This window comes from Chrysochloris asiatica, unplaced genomic scaffold, assembly GCF_000296735.1.
Source record: "Chrysochloris asiatica unplaced genomic scaffold, ChrAsi1.0 scaffold00007, whole genome shotgun sequence".
In the NCBI taxonomy this organism is placed as follows: Eukaryota; Metazoa; Chordata; class Mammalia; order Afrosoricida; family Chrysochloridae; genus Chrysochloris; species Chrysochloris asiatica.
This window is the reverse complement of record NW_006408525.1, coordinates 39,239,438-39,261,735: the sequence shown is the minus strand read 5'-3', so window position 1 is coordinate 39,261,735 and position 22,298 is coordinate 39,239,438. Positions and strand designations below refer to the sequence as shown.

Sequence of the window (22,298 nt, the reverse complement as noted above, 5' to 3'; positions counted from 1 at the left end):
GATTGGCAAAGTGGCAGCATCAATGGGCTCAAGCGTAGCAACAATTGTGAGGTTGGCCCAGAACCGGGCAGTGTTTCATTCTGTTGTGCATAGGGTCGCTATGAGTCAGTACTAACTCAATGGCACCTAACAATAATGACAACATCCCACCTTTAATCCTATTACTGTTTTATCACATTAGATAACATCATGGGGGGTCATCACATAACTAAGCACTGAGAATCATGGTCCAGCCATACTGACACATATTTGGGGAACACAGTTCAACCCAGGACATTCCCCAACTGACAGGCATTTCACTTGCTCAGATATTCACATGAGATTTATGCATTCACCCACCTCTAGGGCTTGTGGTATTATATGATTTTTTGTAAAGCACCAAGCTCTTATGTAACATGCTTAGAACCACCCAGTTATCAATGATGAGCTGCCCCTGCGAGGTCCCTATGCAGGGCTCAACAGAGTACATGGGGAATCACATTAAATATAACATTTCTAACACGACAGCCCTGATGTTCTGTAAGATCCTAATCATCACAGGGTATGTTTACAGCCAGTTCTGGGTTAGCATTGAGTGTTTTCACCTCAGGAGTTTCCAGTTGCTGCACACAAGTGAAGCGTGTGGCTACTAACCATAAGGTTGACAGTTAGAACCCACCCAAAATCACCTGGGAAAAATGACCTGGCACTCTACGACCAAAGGGTCACAGCCATGAAAACCGTACTCTGTCACATGGGGTCTCTGTGAGTTTCAATCACCTAAAAGGGAATGGATTATTTAGATTGGATTTTCCTTTTGTTGGTGTTAAGTGTTATAGAGTCAAATCCAGTTTATAGGGACACTGAATAGGGTTTCCAAGGAGTGGCTGGTGGGCTTGAACCACCAACCTCAAGGTTATCAATCAAGTGACTACTCTACTGCACCATACCTCTATGTTGTTATTGTTGTCAAGTGCCGTCGAGTTGATTCTGACCCATAACAACCCTGTATAGGGTTTCCAAGGAGCAGCTGGTGAGCTTAAATCACCGATCTTGCAGTTCAAACGAATTTGCAGTCTGATGCGTTAGACCACAGTGCCACACCAGGACTCCTCTATAATCACTTCTATAATAAGATCTGTTTTAAAAGGGGCTCTGGTAGTGTAGTGGTTACGAACCTCAGGACTGCTAACCTCAGGGTCAGCAGTTTGAAACTACCAGCTGTTCTGTGGGAGAAAGATGAGACTTTGTGCTCCCATAAAGATTTACAGCCTCGGAAACCCTGTACAGGGGTCGCCGCTATGAGTCAGAAGTGACTCTACAAGTTTCCTGGGTGTGTGGCTTGTTTCCATTATATTCGTCGACATTTCGAGCAAAACGTCCTGCTTTCTGCTGGCTCTGGAACCTCAGGTTCTTTAGACGTGAGCCAGTGTGTCTACTGCCTGCGGACCCTGGGATTCCTCAGTAGTCTTCCATCTTACCTGCCTGACCTGCCTTACCTGTCTGTGACCTGCCCATCTTGGTTCATCAGCCCTGCAGCTAAGTGAGTCAGAAGCCACCAGCCTGACATCTAACCAAGAGACTTGGAACTTGTCCACCTCTACAACCGGGTGAGTCATTTCCTTGACAAAAACTTCTCCTTATAGATAGATGTGGGCGGTGGGCTAGATCACAAAGGGTGTGGATTTCTCCTTTGAAGTTGTCAGAGGCCCTGGGATGGATGTTTGCCTGAAGTTGCCATCTTGTCACCAGAGCAAAATGTCAGTTAACGTCCATATACACATAGCATATGTATATCATATATGTTGTTGTTAAGTGCCGTCAAGTCGGTTCTGACCCATAGCGACCCTGTACAAGGTTTCCGAGGCTGTAAATCTTTACGGGAGCACAAAGCCTCATCTTTCTCCCGCTGAGCAGCTGGTAGTTTCAAACTGCTGACCTTAAGGTTTGCAGCCCGATTTGTAACCACTACGCTACCAAAGCTCCTTTTATGATATATAGTACCACATATATATATGTTAAGTGCCATTGAGTCAGTTCCAACCCAGAGCAACCCTATATAGGGTTTCCAAGGAGCGGCTGGTGAGCTTGAAGCACTGACCTTGGGTTCAAACTGACTTTACAATCGAGCACATTAACCCACATGGCCACACCAGGACACCACTTGGTAGTAATAGTGGTGGCGTTTAACTCAGCAGAACAACCCATGTTAAGTCCAGTGGATTCTGATTTATAACGACCCTATAGGACAGAGTCCTGGTGTGGCACTGTAGGATAAGCACTGGTCATTTGAATTGCAAAGACGGCGGTTCAAACTCACAAGCCACTCTTCCTTCAGTAACCCTATACAGGGTCGCTATGAGTCCACAGCACTTGACAACAAAATATTTGCAGAAGCTGACGGCCTCATCTTTCTCTGGGAGCTGCTAGGTTGTAACCACCAACCTTTCCATCAGCTGACCAGCACTTAGCCGCTCCTTTAAACCAGCAGACCCTATCCTAAAATAATGAGAAATAAGGTAGCTGACTCCTCCTGGTGGTCACTTCACACTCTCAAACTAGGCTCTCAGACATCCGAACCACATTCCCCAGTCCCAATGAAGGCAGCGGCTGGTGCCAACATCCACGAGGGAATTTGGAGAATAAGGCTAGGTTAATTCGCCTGAGCCGGTCCCAAAGTAGCTCTGGGGTTGAGGTGGGCTCTGAAGTGCCTGGGATCCGACATTGCCTTGTCCTCACGATGGGTTCCTAACTCTGGATTCCTTGTCATCATCTGCCTGGTTCACAGTGACTTTGGGGTCGGAGACTTGAGAGGAGGGCCACGTAGTCCTCAAACCTTCGGCTCCCCTATGGGGCAGCTGCTCGACGGGAGGGCAACCAAGCACCTGTGTGGAGTGGCTTTCCGCCCGGTAGGGAGGGCGCGCGCGCGCTCGGGTCCAGGGATGCTGACTCAGCCCCGCGGCTCACATCCCTTTCGCGCAACGCGGATGCTGGAGTTGCAGCAGCCACAAAGTGGCGGGTTGGAACCCAGACACCCAGTGCAGCCCTGCCGCTCGCTCCCTAGGGCCCGTTGCGGCACTCGCGCCTCCCTCCCCCGGAAGGGTGCGCGAGTTGACGAAATTGGGGGAAGTGGGCGCTGAAGGAGGAACTAGGGGTTTTCGACGCCGCGCGCGCGCGCAGCTCACACCCAAACTGGAAGGAACCTGTTCTACTCTGGGCGGGCGCGGAGCCGCCACCGCCGCGAGCACCGCGCGGAACCAGCCCCGGCGCGCGCGCGCCCTCTAGTCCCCAAATCTGCGGGGCTGGGCGGTGGTCGTTTAAGAAGGCTGCGGGTGGGGAGCAGCTCAGGATCCCCCCCGTGCGCGCTCACGCTGGGCCGGGAGTGCACGGAAAGTGGCGGGCGCCCCCGAGCACCCCCCGCAGGCTCGCGCTCCACACTAGCATTGCATCTAAGCGCCCGGGGCTGGCCCAGCTCTGCGCCCACCACGGCGCCTGGGGACTGCAGGGGAACGGCATGTCAGGGCCCCCTGCGGCACTGACGGGGACAGTCCCGTGGGATCCCGTGGCGGACGGCGACAGCGTTGCCATTACCTTCCGTGACCCCCCAGCCTGAGACTCGGGCGCGCGCCGCGCGGCCCCGGTCCACGTGGGCGGGCGCGCGCTCGCCAAGCCGGCCCTCTCCGCTGCACTCGGCGCTCACAGCACATGGTCGGCGGCGGCGCGCCCCCGAGGCCGGCGGAGACCGGCTGAAGCCGGTATAGGATAAGAGATAGGCAGCGACTAGGGACCGGGGCGCGGGCAGCGGCACGCTCAGCCCGGGCACAAGCGGCTGGGGTGGGGGGCGGGGGGCGGGTGTGGCGAGGGCACCCGAGGTGGGGGGCTGGGCCGAGGCACCGCCGACCCCGCGCGCTGGGCTCTCCTGCCTGAATCAACTTGGGATAGATTCAAGGCCGCGCCCTAAGGGGTTAAACGCGTTCTCCTGTTCCGGAGAAGGTTATAAGAAGGGGGAGGCCGAACCTCTGTCTTATTGGGAGTCTTTGGGGGTTTATTCTTTGCCCTGCTAACTTGGTGAGTTGGTTTTATTATTTAACATGTTTTAAAGTTTGATTGTGGGGTGTGGGTTGGATTTTTGTTTTCATCTGTGTTGGGGACTTTTTTTTTTTTTTTTTTGGTGGGGGAGGCGGAGGAAATCACTTAACATCTTAATATTTTCGAGAGGTTATTGCGAAAAATATTCTGACAGTTGGGAATATTCAAGGCCACCAAAATGACGCGCTCTCCAGGGTAGACAGCTGGGAGTTGGCAGTCCCTGACCCTGATAGTTTGGGGTCAGAAAAAAATACATATGTAAAGGGCTGATTTTAAGGACTTCCCGGCCCTGGGTCAGGGCTCCAGACCACTGGACAAGGTGCGGGCTCGGCCCCGGGCGTGGATTTCCCGCATGAAGTTGGCGGCGCGTCAGCAGAGCGAAATGTCAGGCACCGCGCGCGCGCGGCGAGCGGCCACCGAGAGAGCGCGAGAGCAAGTGGGGCGCCCTGTCTCCCCTACTCCCCGGGGCAGATTAGGTGAGCTCTCCGAGGGAAGTCTGAGGTTCCTGCAGATCGCAGGTTCTACGCCTTGAGCGTTACAGCTGTCAGCGGCGGACGGCTGATCCCGCGTAACTTCCAAGGTCTCCCGGGCTATGGGTCGCGGGAAAGCTCTTGGGCAAAGCGACCCGTTCTTTTGCTTGGGAAAGTGAGTCTGCAGAGAAAACTGGCTGCTTCCTTCTGGGCGGTTGTTTCTTGCTCTGTTTTTCTTAACTCTCTGAAACAGGCAGGTGATACAAATTTGTGAGGTGGCATGTAAAATGTCACCCAACACGGGAAGTAGAGGTAGTCCGTCTTAGTAAATGGACTCGGAGCCAACTGGGGAAGAGCAATTCGAACTAGACAACCTGGAAGCCGGTGGGTTTGCAGTTAGGTGCTCTTGCCCGCTCCTCGCAGGGAAGCGGTTTCTATCTACCCTGGGAAAGATTTCTCCAGTTTTTGCAAATCATAGTAAGATGGGTGTCTTGCTCAAAAAAAAAAAAAAAGTCAGTTGAAATCTCTAAGTGCCGCATGCCCCGTGTCCAAAGCACCATTCCATGACATGTTTATGGTCAAAAACAAATCCTTTCTAAGAATAGGAGCATAGAAATGTCTCTTCTGCTAAAAAGAAGGGTTCTTCACAGAAAGAACAGTCGAAATAAACTATACAGCCCGGTAGGAAAGCTGCTATCTTAACAAGCACCCGGAACATTAAGCAGCTCTCTGGTCTCCCAGAACTTCTGAGGGGGACCTTCAAATGAGTGCCTTGGGTTTCAACCTTAAAATGGGTGAGTGTGAACTGCCGACCTTGGGATTAACAGTCCAGTGTTTTTCCTACAGCACCACAGCAGGATTCCAACATTGTATCTGATAGTGGCGGTTGTGTGCCGAGTAAATCTTTACGGGAGCAGAAAGCCTCCTCTTTCTCCTGAGGAGTGACTGGTAGATTCGATTTATTGATCTTGCAGCTAGCAGCCCAGCACGTAATCCACTACACTATCAGGGCTCCTTAACATTCTATCTGTTGTTGTTGTTATGTGCTGTGGCGTCGATTCCAACTCATAGCGACCCTGCACAGAGTTTCCAAGGCTATAAATCTTTAGGGGAGCAGAAAGCCTCATCTTTCTCCTGCGGAACAGCTGGTAGTTTCTAACTGCTGACTTTGAGGTTTGCAGCCTGATTCGTAACCACTACACTAACATTCTATCTAGATGGTCTATAATGGCCTCATCTGTTGAATTTTCCATGCCTTCAGTTCAAATCTTTTCTCAACAAATCCCATCACTTTGAAACCCTGAGGTGGAGCCGATTCCCAAGTCTTGGCAAAAGCTCCTTACCTAAGGCCACAGTTCAAGCAAATGCTAATAGAAGACAACCTGAGTTGCCCTGTCCCTATTTGTCTATTGACACTGGTGGAAGGGAAGATGGCTGCCTTCAGAACTGTAGGATTTTAGAACTGTTAAGAGCCCCAAGAGACCCATTTGATCTAATACCCTTGGTTTACAGGGTATAAAATTGAAGGATTTCGTGCTTTTCATCAAGTTGTTGTTGTTAAGTGCCGTCGAGTCGGTTTCGACCCATAGCGACCCTGAATAGGGTTTCCGAGGCTGTAAATCTTTACGGGAGCAGATCGCCTCATTTTTCTCCCGCGGAGCAGCTGGTAGTTTCTAACTGCTGACCTAACGGGTTCGCAGCCCAATTCGTAACCACTATGCTACCAGAGCCTCATCAAGTTAGTAGTAAACAAATTCAACAGCTATGGCCCGAAAATCTTAGGAAGGCAGCCATTGACCTTTACTTCTAAAGATTTTAGTGAGTTGAAAAGAGTCAGCAAGTCAGTGTCAAAGGAATTGTGGATTATTAGGGTCTGGCCAGGAGTTCTGGTGTGGTACTGCAGGATACGGCGCTTGACTGCAAGGTCAATTTGAACCGCAAGGTCGGTGGTTCAAACCTAACATACTCTCCTTGGGAATCCCATACAGGATCGCGATGGGTCAGAACCGACTCAATGGCACTTAACAACAGGGTCTGGCCAGATCTGTGATCGATTTTAGTTTAACACTCAGTGAAACTGAGTAGAAAAAATGAGGGTGAAGGAAGTGGGGATTTATCCAAGGCACAGGGCAACTTAAATGATGCAGAGTCCTGGCGTGGTGCTATAAGGTAAGCACTGGACTGCTAACCACCAGCCACTCCTCAGAAACCCTATACAGGGTCACTGTGAGTCAGAACCAACTTGATGGCACTTAACAATATCCCCACACAACAAATGTAGACTCCTTCCCACCAGATAGACAAAAGGGACAGATAACTTCAGTATTGTGGAATTTGTAGAGGTTTCCAAGTAACTGAGTTCAAAATTCAGTCCTGGGTTACTTGCTTTGTTTGCAGAGGTGGACGGGTTTGGGAAAGGATTTATTCTATACTGAGGGGCTTCGCTTTCTGCCTTGATTTTTTAAGGACAGAGCTATGTTTCTTCAGGAGCACCCTAAGACTCCTAAACAAAACCACTGTTTTTGGGTCAAATCCAGCAGAGTAGAATTGCTCCAGAGGGTTTCCAAGATTAAATCTTATGGGAGTAAACTGTTCTGTCTTGGAGCGACTTGTGGGTTTGAACCTCCATCCTTGCAGTTACCAGCCCAATAACTAACCCACGGCGCCACCAAGGCTCTTCCTACTTTGCTTGTTGTTAAGTGCCTTCAACTCATAGCGACCCTGAATAGGGTTTCTGAAGAGCAGCTGATGGGTTTGAACCACAGTCCAGTACTTATCTAACTCTGCTTCGTGGTCATGGGCATGATGTGCCGTGGACTCGGTTCCTACTCATAGTGACCCTGTACAGCGGTTTCCGAGACTGTAAATCTTTACAGGAGGAGAAAGCCTCACCTTTCTCCTGTGGAACAGCTGGTAGTTTGGAACTGCTGACCTTAAGGGTCGCAGCCTGATTCATAACTACTATGCTACCAGAGGTCCTTTTACGCTGCTTAATAAGTGTTTATTGAGCATATCTTAAACCAAACCTACAGCCATGGAGTCAGTTCCTAAAGGAGAAAGTAGAACTGCTCCACAGAGTTCACAGGAACAGCCAGCCTCATCTTTCTCCTAGTGAGCTGCTGGTGAGTTTGAACCATTAACCTTTTCATTAACAGCCCAGTTAGTTCCAGTGTATTTTCATTCAGGTGGGCCCCGTACTTTCCATAGGACTTGAAGACCGCCCTTCTCACCCTTCTGGGATAGAGTAATGAAGCCCATGTGATCTTAGATTTCACCAATTTGTCCTGACTGATTGTCAGGGATGTAGTGGGCAGGGCTGTACTCTCTTAAGTACAATGGATTCAGTCCTGAGGTTTCTTATTATCAGCAGCAAATCATGGTGTCCGGCAGACTAGCATCCCTGTAGATACTTTGTTGAATATATAAATAAAAACTGTGTGCAGGGTACTATGGGAAATACAGGGATGTAGGCCCCAGACTTCCTTTTCTCAGAGGGTATATTTTGTTAAGTGTCATTGAGTTGGTTCCGACCCATAGCGACCCTCTACAGGGTTTCCGAGGCTGTAAATCTACAGGAGCAGAAAGCCTCATCTTTCTCCCATGGAGCAGCTGGTAGTTTTGAACTGCTGACCTTGCAGTTTGCAGCCCGATTCGTAACCACTACGCTACCAGAGCTCCTTCATTGTTGTTGTTGTTGTTGTTGTTGTTGTTGTTGTTAAGTACTGTGGAGTCGGTTCTGACTCATAGCAACCCTGCACAGGGTTTCCGAGGCTGTAAGTCTTTACAGGAGCAGAACACCTCTTCTTTCTCCCGCTGAACTGCTGGTAGTTTTGAACTGCTGACCTTGAGGTTAGCAGTCTGATTCGTAACCACTATGCTACCAGAGCTCCTTTGCTACCAGAGCCCCTTCATAGTTTGAGTAAATTAGAGTTATACATAAACGTAATCCAGACCCCCCCGACCCTTAAAGATACGTGGCACTTGAGCTGTCATTAAGGATAGAGCCCCTTGGGTTGACTTGGTTGAAGGATGCATTCTGGAGATGTCAGGATTTGATGGAGCGTGGCCTGAAAGGTCAGATTATGTTGACGATGAACCCTTGTAGTGCAGTGGCTAAGGGCTCCATGCTAACCGAAGAGTTGTTGATTCAAGCCCCCCCAATGGCTCTGCAGGAGAAAGACTTGGGGGTCTGCTTGCGTAACCCTCTTGCTGTTGCGTTGAGCGTTACTCATAGTGACTCTGTGATAAGTGCCATTGAGTTGGTTCCAACTCAATTACCCTTGATAGGGTTTCCAAGGAGCAGGTGGTGGGTTTGAACTGCTGACTTTGTGGTTAGCGATCCAGTGATTATTCTGCAGTGCCTGTCATCTTTATGGAAAGGACTCCTGGTGGCGCTGTGGGTTAGGTGTTGGACTGCCATCTTCAAGGTCAGTGGTTCAAACTCAGCAGCGGCCCTCTGGAAAGATTTTCGGTCTGGGAAACCCTATAGAGGATCGCTGTGAGTTGGACTCGACTCGGTGGCAGTGGACACATCTTTGTGGAAGCAGACTGTCCCATCTTTCTTCTCTGGAGCAGCTGGCAGGTTCAAACCACAGGCTTCTCGGGTAGCACCTCTTTCCTCCATAAGACAAAAGCAGCATGCCAGCTATTGGGGACATCCCCGTAGGGAGAAGGCCATGCCCAAAGGGGCGATTAGAGCCAGTCCAGTGAGGTCAGGGAGAAATGCAATTACAAAGATAGGTTGGGATCCAATCATGAATGATACTGTAAGTCGCTATCGTTAACATAAGTAGCTGTACGCTTTCAGAAGAGGGATGGTGCTGGTGGTTATGTGTCAAGGAGTCACTTCCAACTCATGTTGTTGTTGTTGTTAGAGCTGTCGAGTCAGTTCTTATCCATAGCAACCCTGTATAGGGTTCCTGAGGAGCCGCTGGTGAGTTGAACCGCCCACCTTGCAGTTCATACGGCTTTGCAGTCTGGCTTACTAACCCACAGTGCCACACCAGGACTTCCTTGTGACCCTATACTGAGTTTCTTTAAGGAAGCAGAAAGCCTCATCTTTCTCCCATGGAGCGGCTAAAAGATTCGAACTGTTGACCTTGAAGTTAGCAGCTCAGCACATAATCCAATACACTAACCGAGCTCCTTAAAGAAAGAGGAAAGGCGTTGGGAAAATCTGAGCAGGAAAAATGTCACAATACAGCATTTCACAAAGATTCACAGCTCCGGTTACAAAGAACCAGTTAAGAAGCTATTAAAGGGCCGGCCTTGCAGAGAACGAATAGGCTGGTAGGTGGTGAATTACAGTTCCATCCAGTTGATTTTGACTCACAGGAAGTGGAAATGTTCCTAAAAGTTAAGGATGCAACAGCCAGTGGCCCACCACCACTTGTCCTCCCCTCCACACCCCAGCAGGGTCAAACACGGTTCTGAAGTCATCACTGGACATTACCGAGTGTTACTGAAGGGTCTGTCTTCCCGAGCTAAACCCTGGTGCTGTTTTCCTTCTTCCAGCAGCCTTCTCCTTCCTGAAAGTAACTTCTGGAAGATTGGTGTAGGGGAGGTTGTGGTGGAAACCTCAATTGCTGGAGGGCTCCTGGTTCCCGTCTTAAGTCACTTGCTTTCCACATCAGTGATGCTAGTCTACATCTTGAACTATTTACCAGCCCTTCCCATCTTGTCATTTACTCTCAAGCATGACACATCGACATACATCAAAAGGAAAAGCTTCTTAAAGTATCTTGTTGGTATGGGCCCCTGAGTCGATTTCGACTCATAAAAACAAAACAAAAAACCCACATGGTCATTAAGTTGATTCTGACTCATAGCGACCCCACAGGGTTTCCTAGGCTTTACGCGTCTTTATGGGTTCAGACTGGCCTTTCATTCAGCCCCCCAGCGCTTTAACCACAATGCCACCAAGGCGCCTTTTCTTCAATGTTAACGGACAGGATTATAATAGTCAAGTGACTAAAAAGTCTGTTATTTGGTCTTTTTTCATTTGTTAAATAGTAATTCTAACCTGTTCTTCAGCAAGAGTTTTAGAATCATCAGCCCTCGTGCTATTGCTGGTCTGAATGCTTTTGTCTGTTTACTTTTTATTTCAGATCAAGAATGACCCAAAAGCCATCGAAGTTTTGTTTCAGAGCCAATGTTTACACTCAAGTGCCTGATGGAGGATGGGGCTGGGTAGTGGCTGTCGCCTTTTTCTTCATTGAAGTTTTCACCTATGGCATCATCAAAACCTTTGGTGTCTTCTTTAATGACTTAATGGACAGTTTTGGTGAATCTAATAGCAAGATCTCCTGGATAGTATCAATATGTGTGTTTGTCTTAACATTTACAGGTTAGTACAGGACTAAGTTTAAGCCCCTTTACATAGATACACTTATGTACGCAATATACCTGGGGTGTTCATGACATGTTCCCTTTTGTGGCCTGCTAGCCCTTTCTAGCCTTAGTTGAGTGATGAGGGTTTTCTGGGGGGTGGGGAGTGGGGAGACAAGACGGACTGAAGGAGAAAGTCCTGTTTGCCAACTTTAACTGCCTTCAATTTTACACACATATGAGGGCTTCAAAATGTTCGTTAAAGAATCCCATTATTTTTATAATTCCATTCTTCCCTGAACTTTTTGAGGGCCCCTCATATATAAACACCCACTGCTTGCAGACTCTTCAGATACTGTAGCTGACCGTAAGGAGAGCAGGGAATGTAATCATCTTCTAAAGAAGTACCATCTGAAATACACACTGGTCCCTGCATACTTCCTGACAGGCCTCATTTGACTAGGCAGATAGATGAGGGTTGTCTTTTAGGCAAACAGACAACCATACCTTTCTCCCTCAGAAAGGCTGCTGGGTTCAAACCAAACTTTCATTTAGCATCCCAGTGCTTCAATCATTGTGACCCAGGGCTCTTTTCATTAAATGTTAGGAGACATGTTGGCAGCTGCACCAAGGTTTCTGGGAAAACCAAGCTGTTGCACATACTTCAGAAAGTTGACCTTAAACATCCCGAACATCACCCTGATGCTCTATTACACACTGCTGTCTCAAGTTACCTAAACCTTCTGTCAGTGGAGTTAGTTGCTGCCATAGAATAGCTTAAAGCAGCAGCCCCATCTGTTTGTACCTACTGGGCAATTTCCCCAACAAGTCATAATAATGTCTCCTGCAAGTCTCATGGAATAGCTCCAATTTCGTTGAACTGAGCGCTATCCAGTCCTGAATCACCACCATGTTTGTCTGTGGTTCACAGGGTTTGCATTGGTTGGTTTTCCGAAGATCACCAGCTCCTTTTTTCCTCGTCTCTCTTAATCTAGAAGCCCTACTAAAACCTATTCAGCGTCATTGTTGTTGTGGTTAAGTGCTGTTGAGTTGGCTCTGACTCATAGCAACCCTGTAGAGGGTTTCCGAGGCGTTAAATCTTTGTGGGAGCAGAAAGCCTCATCTTTCTTCTGTGATTAAACTTGGCGCTCCACACAGAAGGCAGTAATAATTCTATCACGGGATTGCTACTGCCTTCCATTTTGAGTAGTAAAATATTTCTTTTTTTAGACTGTGGAATGTTTACTGTCTCAGGTAATTTAAATAAAGGAGAAGTAATACTTCACAACACTCAGACATCTATATAAAGAGAAACCCCCTCTTTTCTACCCGAAGATAACAATATTGTCATTAAGTTTCTAGTCATTTAATTTCTACTATTTAATTCTTGTTGTTACGTTCCATCAAGTTGATTCTGACTCAAAGCAACTCTGTAAAGTGGCTGGTAAGTTTGAACCCTCAACCTTGTGGTTAGCAGTCCAGTGCTTATCCTACAGCGCCACCCTAGGACTTCTTTTCGTATTTTAGTAGCTAATGCTTTGAACCAACATACGGCCTAAAAAAATCACAATAATTTCATTATGAGCTCTATTCAGTATGACTTTGCATTCTACTAATCTACATAATCGAACAAACCCAAGCAAAATAGAACCCTTGTATTTTTCCTGCCCCTTCACACGTAAGTCACCATAAATTGAACATGCCACAACTAGAATGGAATTCGACCCAGTGTGTTCTGTGTTTGCCCCTTCTTCCAACTGGTCACATCTGAGCATATCCAAGTTAATGTTAGCCGGAGTAACATATAAGTAAGAAACTCATTTACTGTGTTAAAATGTGCAAGGTAGTGTGGGGGGGGACGGTCTTTCATTGGTGGTTGTGTTTGAATTTTCACTTTCTATGTTGAACTCGTGGTGTGGCATTGTAGGATCAGTGAACCACAAGGTCGGCAGTTCAAGCCCACCAGCCGCTCCTCAAAAACCCTATACAGGGTTGCTATGAGTCAGAACCTACTTGACGGCACTTAACAATAACAACATGCGAGGGTCTCAGGTTTGAGCCCTGAAACGTGTACCTCATACACAGCCACTTCCCACCTGATCAAGCAGGTCTGCATGTTGCTGTGTGTCTGAACAGGATTCAGCAGAGCTGCCCGACAACAGAATGGACTAACCAGAAAGCCATGTCGATTTCCTTCTGAAACTCAGCCCGTGAAAACCTTACGGAGCACAATTGTCCATCTGTAATTGATCATGGCGACTGACCAGATGGTGTTTCACTTTGCTGTGCCACGGGGTCACCATGAGTTGGGGATCCGTTCAACAGTGGCTAACAACAAGAGAGCTTGATAGAGCCTAGAACTAAGCAAAGTACTAATATAATTCCTCAGTCACTCTGACAAAGCCTCCTGTAGATATAACTCAGAAGTGACCATATTCCTTTCCAGAAGTTTCCAATGAAGCGAGGATTTGACCCTAAATTTGTTGTTAAGTGCTGTCAAGTCGGTTCCAACTCATTGCAACTCTGCTTAGGGTTTCCAAGGAGTGACTGGTGTGTCTGAACCACCAGCCTTCCAGTTCAAGCTGACCTTGTGGTCCATTTCTAAGTAGAACTTTGTGAAAAGAATCCAGTCAATGAGTAGAGAGAGCAAAGAATTCAGGTGATTGTTTTTGCTTCAGAAACTTAAAAGTGAACCAATTTTTCATAAACCATCTTGTTTATAGGAAAGCCAGCTGGTTTCAAGGAATGACTTCAATATATACCTAACTTTGTAAGCATTTCTTAGTGAGTCAAAATCTTCCATCTAAAAAGATAAATACAAGTTTTAGACAATTACTCTGACTTGCTTGCTTGTTAAGGAGCCTGGAGAGTATTTCCAATTTGAACAAATAACTTCTAAAAAGTCCTTAAGTGACTTAAATGGCCATTGAATGGAATTTATGATATGTTTTCCACTGCTTGGCTGTGTTCATACGGCGCTGTGGGACAAAGCCCTGGATCTCAAGGTTGGTTTGAACCACAGGGTCAATGGTTCAAACTCATCAGCTACTCCTTGGAAACCTTAACTACACAGGGTCGCTGTGAGTCGGAACCGACTCGATGACGCTTAAAGGCAGCAGCAACAATTCTATGTTTGAGACTTGAAAGGAGGAATTGTACTGTGGCTTTTATGAGTTAAAATATGAATTTTTATTCTTTGAATACAGCCCCCCTCACTACAGTCCTGAGCAACCGTTTTGGACACCGGCTGGTGGTGGTCATTGGAGGGCTGCTTGTCACCACAGGAATGGTGACGGCCTCGTTTTCACAGGCTGTTTACCACATGTACATCACAGTTGGGGTCATCTCTGGTAAGTGTTTTCTCCTGGCGACAAAAGTTCCCCCAGGTACTTCGTTTCATACGTTTGCCCAGCTTAGATACCCTGAGTAGTGCAGAAAGAGTGCAGCCACCAAAATCTCATGGAGCAGTTTACCCTACACACGTGGGGTCGTCAGGCATCAGAATCAAGTGCAGTTAGCAAAAGCCATCCATCAGAGTGTATTTCTCTCTTGTTGTTTTTTTTTTTTTTGTCTCTGAAACTAGATCATTGTGGGTTCTGAACTGGGGGTCTGGGAGACCCCTCCTGAACTGTTTCTGTGTGACTGTGTAAAAGTCCACCAACAGTAACATCCTTTATGCTTTCTTTTGCATCTGAAAGATACCAGATCTTTGAATGCATCCTTCGAGTATCCGAATGTGGTTCTCAAGTGTGTTTTCACTTTCTTTCACAGGTCTGGGATACTGCTTCAGCTTCCTGCCGGCTCTAACTATTCTGTCTCAGTACTTTGACAGAAGGCGCTCTGTGGTGACTGCCGTTGCTTCTACGGGAGAATGTTTTGCTGTTTTTGGTTTTGCACCAGGTACGTGGACCATAGGAGGCTGCCTAGTCCTGCCATCGGCAGTCACTCAGCCATTGTCCGTCATTGGTCAGCTAAGGGATAACATGAACGGTCTGTCTAATGAAAGGTTCATGAGCCTGGTGGCACAACAGTTAAGCCCTTGGGTGCTAACAAAAGGTTGCTGGATTCAAACCCACTCAGTAACTCTGCCCGTGAAAGTCCTGGTGATCTTGTCCTGTAAAGATTGTTATCATTCAATGCCATCAAGTCATTTTCGACTCTTAGTGACCCCGTATAGGGTTTCTGAGGCTTTTAAATTTTTTTGCGGGAGCAGAAAGCCTTATCTTGCTCCCGCAGGGTAGCTGGCAGGCTCGAACTACGGACCTTGTGATTCATAGTCCAGTGATTATTGTATGGAGCCACCGAGCTACTGCTGTAAAATTACAGCCTAGGAAACACTATGGAACACTTGACTCTGTTCTATGGGGTAGCTAACAACAGCAACAAAGGTTTTTTACTTTCTGTTTCCCAGCACATTTTTAGGGTTGCTGTGAGTCAGAACCCACTCGATGGCATTTAACAATAAAACCCCTCCGTAATTCTCATTTGAAGAATTCAAACCATTTAAATAACAGTCTACTCATATATGAGGGGCCTTCAAACAGTTTGTGGAAAATGGAATGAAAAAGTCATGAATGGTTCCCACAAATTCTTAGAAGCCCTCCTCTGCTGTCCAGTTGGTTCCGGCTCGTCGTGACCCTCAGGGACAGAGTGGAACTGCTTCATAGGGTTCCCAAGTCTGTCATTGTTAAGGGAGTCCTGGTGTGGTGCTGTGGGCTAATGTGCTGGACTGAAAGGTCGGTTTGAACCACCAGATTGGCAGTTCAAGCTCACCAGCCACTCCTTGTTGTTGTTGTTGTTAAGTGCCGTCGAGTCGGTTCCGACCCATAGCGACCCTGTACAGGGTTTCCGAGGGTGTAAATCTTTACGGGAGTAGAAAGCCTCATCTTTCTCCCGCGGAGCAGCTGGTAGTTTCGAACCGCTGACCTTAAGGTTCGCAGCCTGATTCGTAACCACTACGCTCACTCCTTAGAAACCCTATAAAGGGTTGCTATGAGCCAGAACGAAGTTAACAAACAGTCTTTATGGGAGTACATTGCCCCATCTTTCTCCCTCAGAATAGGTGCTGAGTTGAAACAACTTAGCTCTCGGTTGGTGCCCAAGTACTTAACCACTAAGCACCAAATCCAGCGGCCATCATCTGTGTTTATATAACTAGGGCAGTAATATGATATACGTTCAATAATAAGGCTTGGAACATGCATTTCAAAATGAAAATGTTCCAACTGTTGTTTCTCTCCTTTGTTAAAAGAGGGGCCCTGCTGGCACCATGGGTCAAGCATTGGATTGCTAACCAAAAGCTTAGTGGTTCAAACCCACCAGCTGCTCTTCAAGAGGAAGATGCAGCTGTCTGCTCACATACAGTCTCTGAAACCCCCTGGAGCACTTCTGCTCTGCCCTGTAGGATTTGCTATGAGTCCAACTGACTTAGTGGCCGTGGATGGTCTTTTTCTTGTTAAGAGTGAGTTTCAATGTGGGTTTAAATTGTGCTGATAAAGTGTGTGGGTAATCTCATAGCAAACTCTTCACCCCTGGTTTAATTCCCCAATATTAGATTAGCCTTTGTGTGTGAATTGAGCTCTGGCAAGCAGTTGAGGGACCACCTGGGAGGCCCATGTGCTTTTGAAGAGGCCCTGCCTCTTCCTGAAGAATGTGTGGCTTTTCTCCCACGGGGATACCTGTGCAGGTGTTTAGGGGTATGATATGCCATAATGTCTGCAGCTTTTGAAAAGATTTGGGACAATGAATGTGTGTGTTAATAAATGAGTGTAGAGAGAGACACAGGCAGACAGACTGGGGAAAATGGTTTATAGTTCAGCGTCAGTGCTGGGCGGTCAGATCGGTGTCATTCTTCTGTGGTGGGCTGACAGTTTTCAAAAGTAAATGAGAGAAAGACCAGGTGGGCTGTGAAGAGGCTGAAGGGGGAGGTGGTGTTGAATTCTGTCAAGTCACTTCTGACTCATAGCAACCCTGTGTAGGCTTTCCAAGGAGTGGCAGGTGGATCTGAACCACCAACCTTGTGGTTAGCAGCCCAGTGCCTAACCAGCCGTGTCACCAGATGAATATAAAGCACTCTGAAAGAGCCAGGAACACAAAGGACAGATAACCTTTCATTAGACATGTAACGGAAGACATATGTTAGCAGGTGTTTTACAATTCAGCGTTTTCCACTAAAGGTAAGGGTAACAAGAGGTGTGAGCAGAACATGCTACTAAATTCACTGGCACTTCAGCCAAGAGACTGAGCCTGAATTCTGATGAATCCAGTCACAGTCCGGAAGTCAGAGACAGGAATGTGAAATTACAGGCACACCGCAGAGCTAGAGGGCCCATTCCGTTCCAGACCACCATTATAAAGCAAGACACAGATTTTTTTTTTTTTTTTTTCGGTCTCTCCCAAAAATGTTACATTTACACTCTGCATATGTGGAAGAAAGAATTATGAAGAGCGATGAGAATTGTAGGAGACTTGGAATCAATTAGTCCTATGAACTAGTGGAACATGTGAACATCAGTCTCCGGGACTCTGAGACCAGAAAAATTAGATGATGCCCAGCTGTCACTACCAACTGCTCTGAAAGGGATCACGTTAGATGATCCCAGATAGAGTGGGAGGAAAATGTGGAACAAAATGCACAATGTTTTCATTTAAAAAAGAGACCGGGTTTACTGGTCCGAAAGAGATTGGAGGAACCAGAGACTGTGGCCCTCAGTCCACTCTGCAGGACTGGCCCATTTTTCAGCCCAGCATAGACAGGTTCATGGCGAGCGGACAGCAACACTAGTAAGGTATGCTGACCATGGCATGGTCTGTCATTCAAAAGCACAAGGGCAACATTTTCCTAAGAACAAAATTGAGAAGGGATGGAAAGGTGGTTGGAATGCAAAAAAATAAGAACCGAGGGAGGAAGCGGCATAACTTTTGTTGCAGGGAGGGGATTGCAATCATTGAGATGAGAGAAAAAAAACCAGTTACATTATGAAAAGGTTTGCCGTATTGTTAGACTTACACACAGAGACATGAAGCGGATGCATGCTGTTGAGACTTGTTCAACAACAACAACGAAAAGCAATATCTATCTCCACCTGCAGTAAAACAGAGCGCAATAACATGAGGTGTGTCTGTAACAATAAAGGGACCCGAGACGAAGGCGAGACTTAAGGTCTTGTGGGGCCTGTGGCATCCCATTGCGGTACTTGTGCTTTCTCTGACCATATCCTCCGTCTTACATTCTTGTGCCCAGCCCACCCTCCAGGCTGCCGCTGGTCAGCAGCTTGTTGTTATTCTTAGGTGCTATCGAGTTGGACAAAATACTGCCCTGTCCTGTGCAAAGCTCACAATCAGTGCTGTGCCTAAGCCCATCACTGCCACCACTGTGCCGATCCATGTCGTTGAGGGTTTTCCTGTTTTTCTCCAACCCTCCACTTTAGCAAACATTGATAACCTTCTCCAGACACTGGCCCCTCCTGGTAATATACCTGAAATATGATGGATGAAATCTGGCCATTCTGGCTGTACTTCTTCAACACAGATTGGTTTGTTCTTTTGGCAGTCCATGGTACTTTAAATATTCTCCTCCAACACCATTACTCAAATGCATCGATTCTATGGTCAGCAACCTAGGCTCCAATTTAATGGCAGGGAGAAGAACTTAGAAACTGGAGATCATTTCATTCTGGGATGATGTGTCATTTCATTCTGAGATGATGGTTTTTCAGCTTTTTCCATTTTTAACATTTCAATCTATGACTCCTAAGGATTGAATACGTGTGTGTATAATAATACAGATCCGAGAGCTACAAACTCTTTTTGTAAAAGACCACATAGTAAATATTTTAGGCTTTGCGAATTAGATGGTCTCTGTGGTAAATACAGCACAAAGCGGTGACCCACGCTTTGAGCCAAGGACATTGCTGTGGCCCTCGAGCCGCAATTTGCAGAACTCTGACGTGAATCACACACGTATTTTGCCTCTTGTGCCTCCACAAATGCCCCCTCCCAAGCTCGCTGTGACCTGAGCTGAAAATGTTTCGTAGATTATCATCACCAGGCACGTTTTCATGGGGTTTTTTTAATACACAAAGGCATGAAAACTAAGAAAGCGGATAGCACAGATTGATTGCATTCATGCTGCTAAGTACATTGTCCTGTATTTTTAAAGAAAAGACGGCTCCATCTGAATCCGTATGTCTTCTTTCTCTCTCTCTTTCCTTCCATTTTCTTTCTCCTTTGTACCTGCCTCTTGAAGCAATCACAGCCCTGAAAGAGAGCATCGGCTGGAGGAACAGTCTCCTTTTGGTGGGTCTGCTCCAGTTGAACATCGTCGTCTGTGGGCTGCTGCTAAAACCAATTATTATTCAAGCCCGAGGGTCACCGAAAACAGCCACCCAGGAACATGGAAAAGAAGTGCAATCTATGCTTGAAAACGAGAAATCGCGCACCTCAATGGAGTCTATCGACTCAGGAGTAGAACTAACTACCTCGCCGAAAAATGGGCCAAGTCACGTGAACGTGGAATTGGAGCCCAAGGCCCACATGCAGCAGAACCTGGTGAAGAGCAGCTCTAGGCCAGGCAATAAGAAGGCCCCATTGTTAGACTTCTCGATTTTGAAAGACCAAAGTTTCATCTGTTACGCACTGTTTGGTCTCTTTGCTACACTGGGATTTTTCGCACCTCCGCTCTACATCATTCCTTTGGGAATCAGTCTGGGCATTGAAGAGGACCGGGCTGCTCTCCTGTTATCCACCATGGCAGTTGCTGAAGTTTTTGGAAGAATCGGAGTTGGCTTGGTCCTCAACAAGGAGCCCATTCGTAAGATCTACATTGAACTCATCTGCGTCATCTTACTATCTGTGTCGTTGTTCGCCTTTACTTTTGCTACTGAATTCTGGGGGCTGATGTTCTGCAGCATATTCTTTGGCTTTATGGTTGGGACAGTAGGCGGTACCCACATTCCACTGCTGGCTGAAGATGATGTTGTGGGGATTCAGAAGATGTCTTCTGCAGCTGGAGTCTATGTCTTTATACAGAGCATATCAGGACTGGCTGGTCCACCCCTTGCAGGTAGGTTATCTGAACACACGAAATACAAACCCTTGTCTACGATCCCCTTATTAGTCACTGGGCTAGCTTCCCCTTCCATTCTAATAATAAAGCTCCTGGTTTTTAGACCCACATGGGTTTGTACAATTGCATCAGGTGCTCAGTGGTAGAATTCTCACCTTCTGTGAGGGATACCCAGGTTTGATTCCCAGCCAGTACACCTCAAGCATATGTGTGGCTATGAAACTGAGCAGGTTTCAATGGAGCTTCTAGACTGGGGAAGACTAGGAAGAAAGACCTGGTGATCTGTTTTCCAAAATCAGTCAATGAAAACCCTATGGGACCCAGTGCTCCAAATCTCTAACCTCATCATGGGGACGGAGCAGGACCGGGCAGTTTCATTCAGCCATCGGTTTGGCAGCTAACTCAAACAAACTGAAGATGGTACGAGCCATCCCTCTCAGTTTCAATATGAGGAAACTTGAAGCCAAAGATTTAAGCCAAAGGTCATAGGATAAATCAGTGGCCAAGTCAGAATTAGAGCCTGCATCTGGCAGTCTAGGCTAGCCTAAGACATTACTTCTGGACAGGTGTTTGCAACCCTGAGCAAATACTCCATTAACTGCTCTAGAGCCTTTTCTTACAGGAGAGACAAAGTAGGCTTCGTAGCTTAGATCTGAAATAGGTCTTTAAAGTTACTGTGATTTGAAATCCTATTACATGTTAAAAAATACCTAGAATGAATGCAAATGAAAATAATAGCTTTTTCCTTACTTCAGAATATTATATTTCCTAAAATAAGCATGCATCTAGCTGCCTCATATGTTAGCTCTCCACCGGGACAGATGTGGTTCGTGAAAAACAAGTTGTTGTAAGTGCTGGTGGTCAGTTCCAACTCAGAATGAAACACTGCCCGGTCCTGCTCTGCCCTCACAGTGCTGCTGCCACTGTGCCAATCTGTCTCTTTAAGGGACTTCCTCTTTTCTACTGACCCTCTTGTCGATGACTTAATTTTCTTAGGTGCTGAGTATTTTTTATGTGTGTGATATATTGTTTTCTTACTAGGCTGAAAAAGACTCTTACCATCAATGCCTTTTTTTTCCCCCTCTGTGAAAACAAACAGAAAACAGCAAAGAAACTGAGAAGTTTCTGAATCTGATGAGAGCTTGGGTGAGAGAGGGTTTGTTAAGTAGGTCGGTGGTTAACAAATGCTCTGTTTTCTTCCAGGACTGCTGGTCGACCATAGTAAAACCTACAGCAGAGCCTTCTACTCCTGCGCAGCGGGCACAACTGTGGCTGCTGTGTGCCTGGCCCTTGTGAGACCCTGTAAACAGGGGCTGTGTCAGCAGCGGCCTTCAGGGGAAACAAAGGCAGAGGGCCATCGTGGGACAGCTTTACAAGACACCCCTGAAGATTTTCTTGAAATGGATCTTGGGAAAAGTGAGCATCGAGTTCCAATGAAAATGGAGCCAGTATGACTTGGTTTCCTGTAGCGTCAGTTACCATGTTGGCCTGTGAGAGGCTGGGGTGGAGGTAGGGCAGGAGAGACCAAGGGAGGCAACCTCTCAACTCCACTTTCAAAATACATTTTAGGGGAAAGTCCCAGGGGGCTTCAAAAAGTCTGTGGAAAAATTCCATTACCTTTCATTTCCTTTGTCCACAGACTCTTTGAAGCCCCCTCATATATGTATGACTGGCACTACCAACAACCTTTTTTCTTTCTACGTTTTCCTTTTTTTTGCTTGTTTTTTTAAAGCCAAAATAAAAACAGCCAAACACTCTTCCATATAGAAATCCGGCTACGTTCAATAGCTATGCAAGGGACTCTGGTACATATTCTGGTTTTAAATAGTGATATGAATTGGCAAAGTGGTTTTTAGAGTTCTCACATTTCATAAAATGACATCTAGCCCCAGGTCATGAAAATGAAATTGGTCATCGCCCCCCCCCACACACAAAAATCATAAATCATTTTTACAAATTGCTAATTTTCCAAAATAAAAATAAAATTTTAAATACCCTTTGGAAAATACTGGGGTTTCCATTTTTAAAAAAAAAAGATTTAATGGCCTCTGAATTTTCCAAGTACTTCATGGTGATGAAATGCAGTATACTACCAATTCCGATTTGACGGATGCACAGAAGTTTTAACAATATGCAGAACCTGAACTTCACTTAATGTGAACATTACCACGTTTTTTTTATGGCCAGTCATTACCACAAGTACTCCAGGACACAATGCACAGGATGGAGCTGAAAAATGTGTTTCCTGTGTTGCTATTAATTCTTCCAAAATACGTGATTGTAGTGTCTTTAATTTAAACCACTATTTATTATTAAGTTATTCTAAGATGAATAATCAAAAGAAGTTAAATCCAAAATATAATCAG

At 46.5% G+C, this 22,298-nt stretch overlaps 1 protein-coding gene across 1 annotated transcript; it reads left to right on the top strand.

Annotated features, from left to right (window-relative positions):
- The first annotated feature begins 3,606 nt into the window (after positions 1–3,606).
- Positions 3,607–21,386, top strand: SLC16A6 (solute carrier family 16, member 6). The gene is made up of 6 exons (XM_006833605.1): positions 3,607–3,734; positions 10,646–10,884; positions 14,072–14,215; positions 14,637–14,765; positions 19,114–19,929; positions 21,136–21,386. Exons 2-6 carry the CDS (start codon positions 10,653–10,655, stop codon positions 21,384–21,386), a joined length of 1,572 nt encoding a protein of 523 aa, XP_006833668.1. The 5' UTR covers positions 3,607–3,734; positions 10,646–10,652.
- The last annotated feature ends 912 nt before the right edge of the window (positions 21,387–22,298 follow it).

What these genes read in the sequence shown, in the direction of transcription:
- SLC16A6 (XM_006833605.1), top strand. Translation starts at nt 10,653, where the DNA reads ATGACCCAAAAGCCATCGAAGTTTTGTTTCAGAGCCAATGTTTACACT. An exon ending in GTTTGTCTTAACATTTACAG is followed by an intron (nt 10,885 to 14,071) that starts GTTAGTACAGGA and finishes CTTTGAATACAG; the next exon opens with CCCCCCTCACTACAGTCCTG. An exon ending in GGCTGGTCCACCCCTTGCAG is followed by an intron (nt 19,930 to 21,135) that starts GTAGGTTATCTG and finishes GTTTTCTTCCAG; the next exon opens with GACTGCTGGTCGACCATAGT.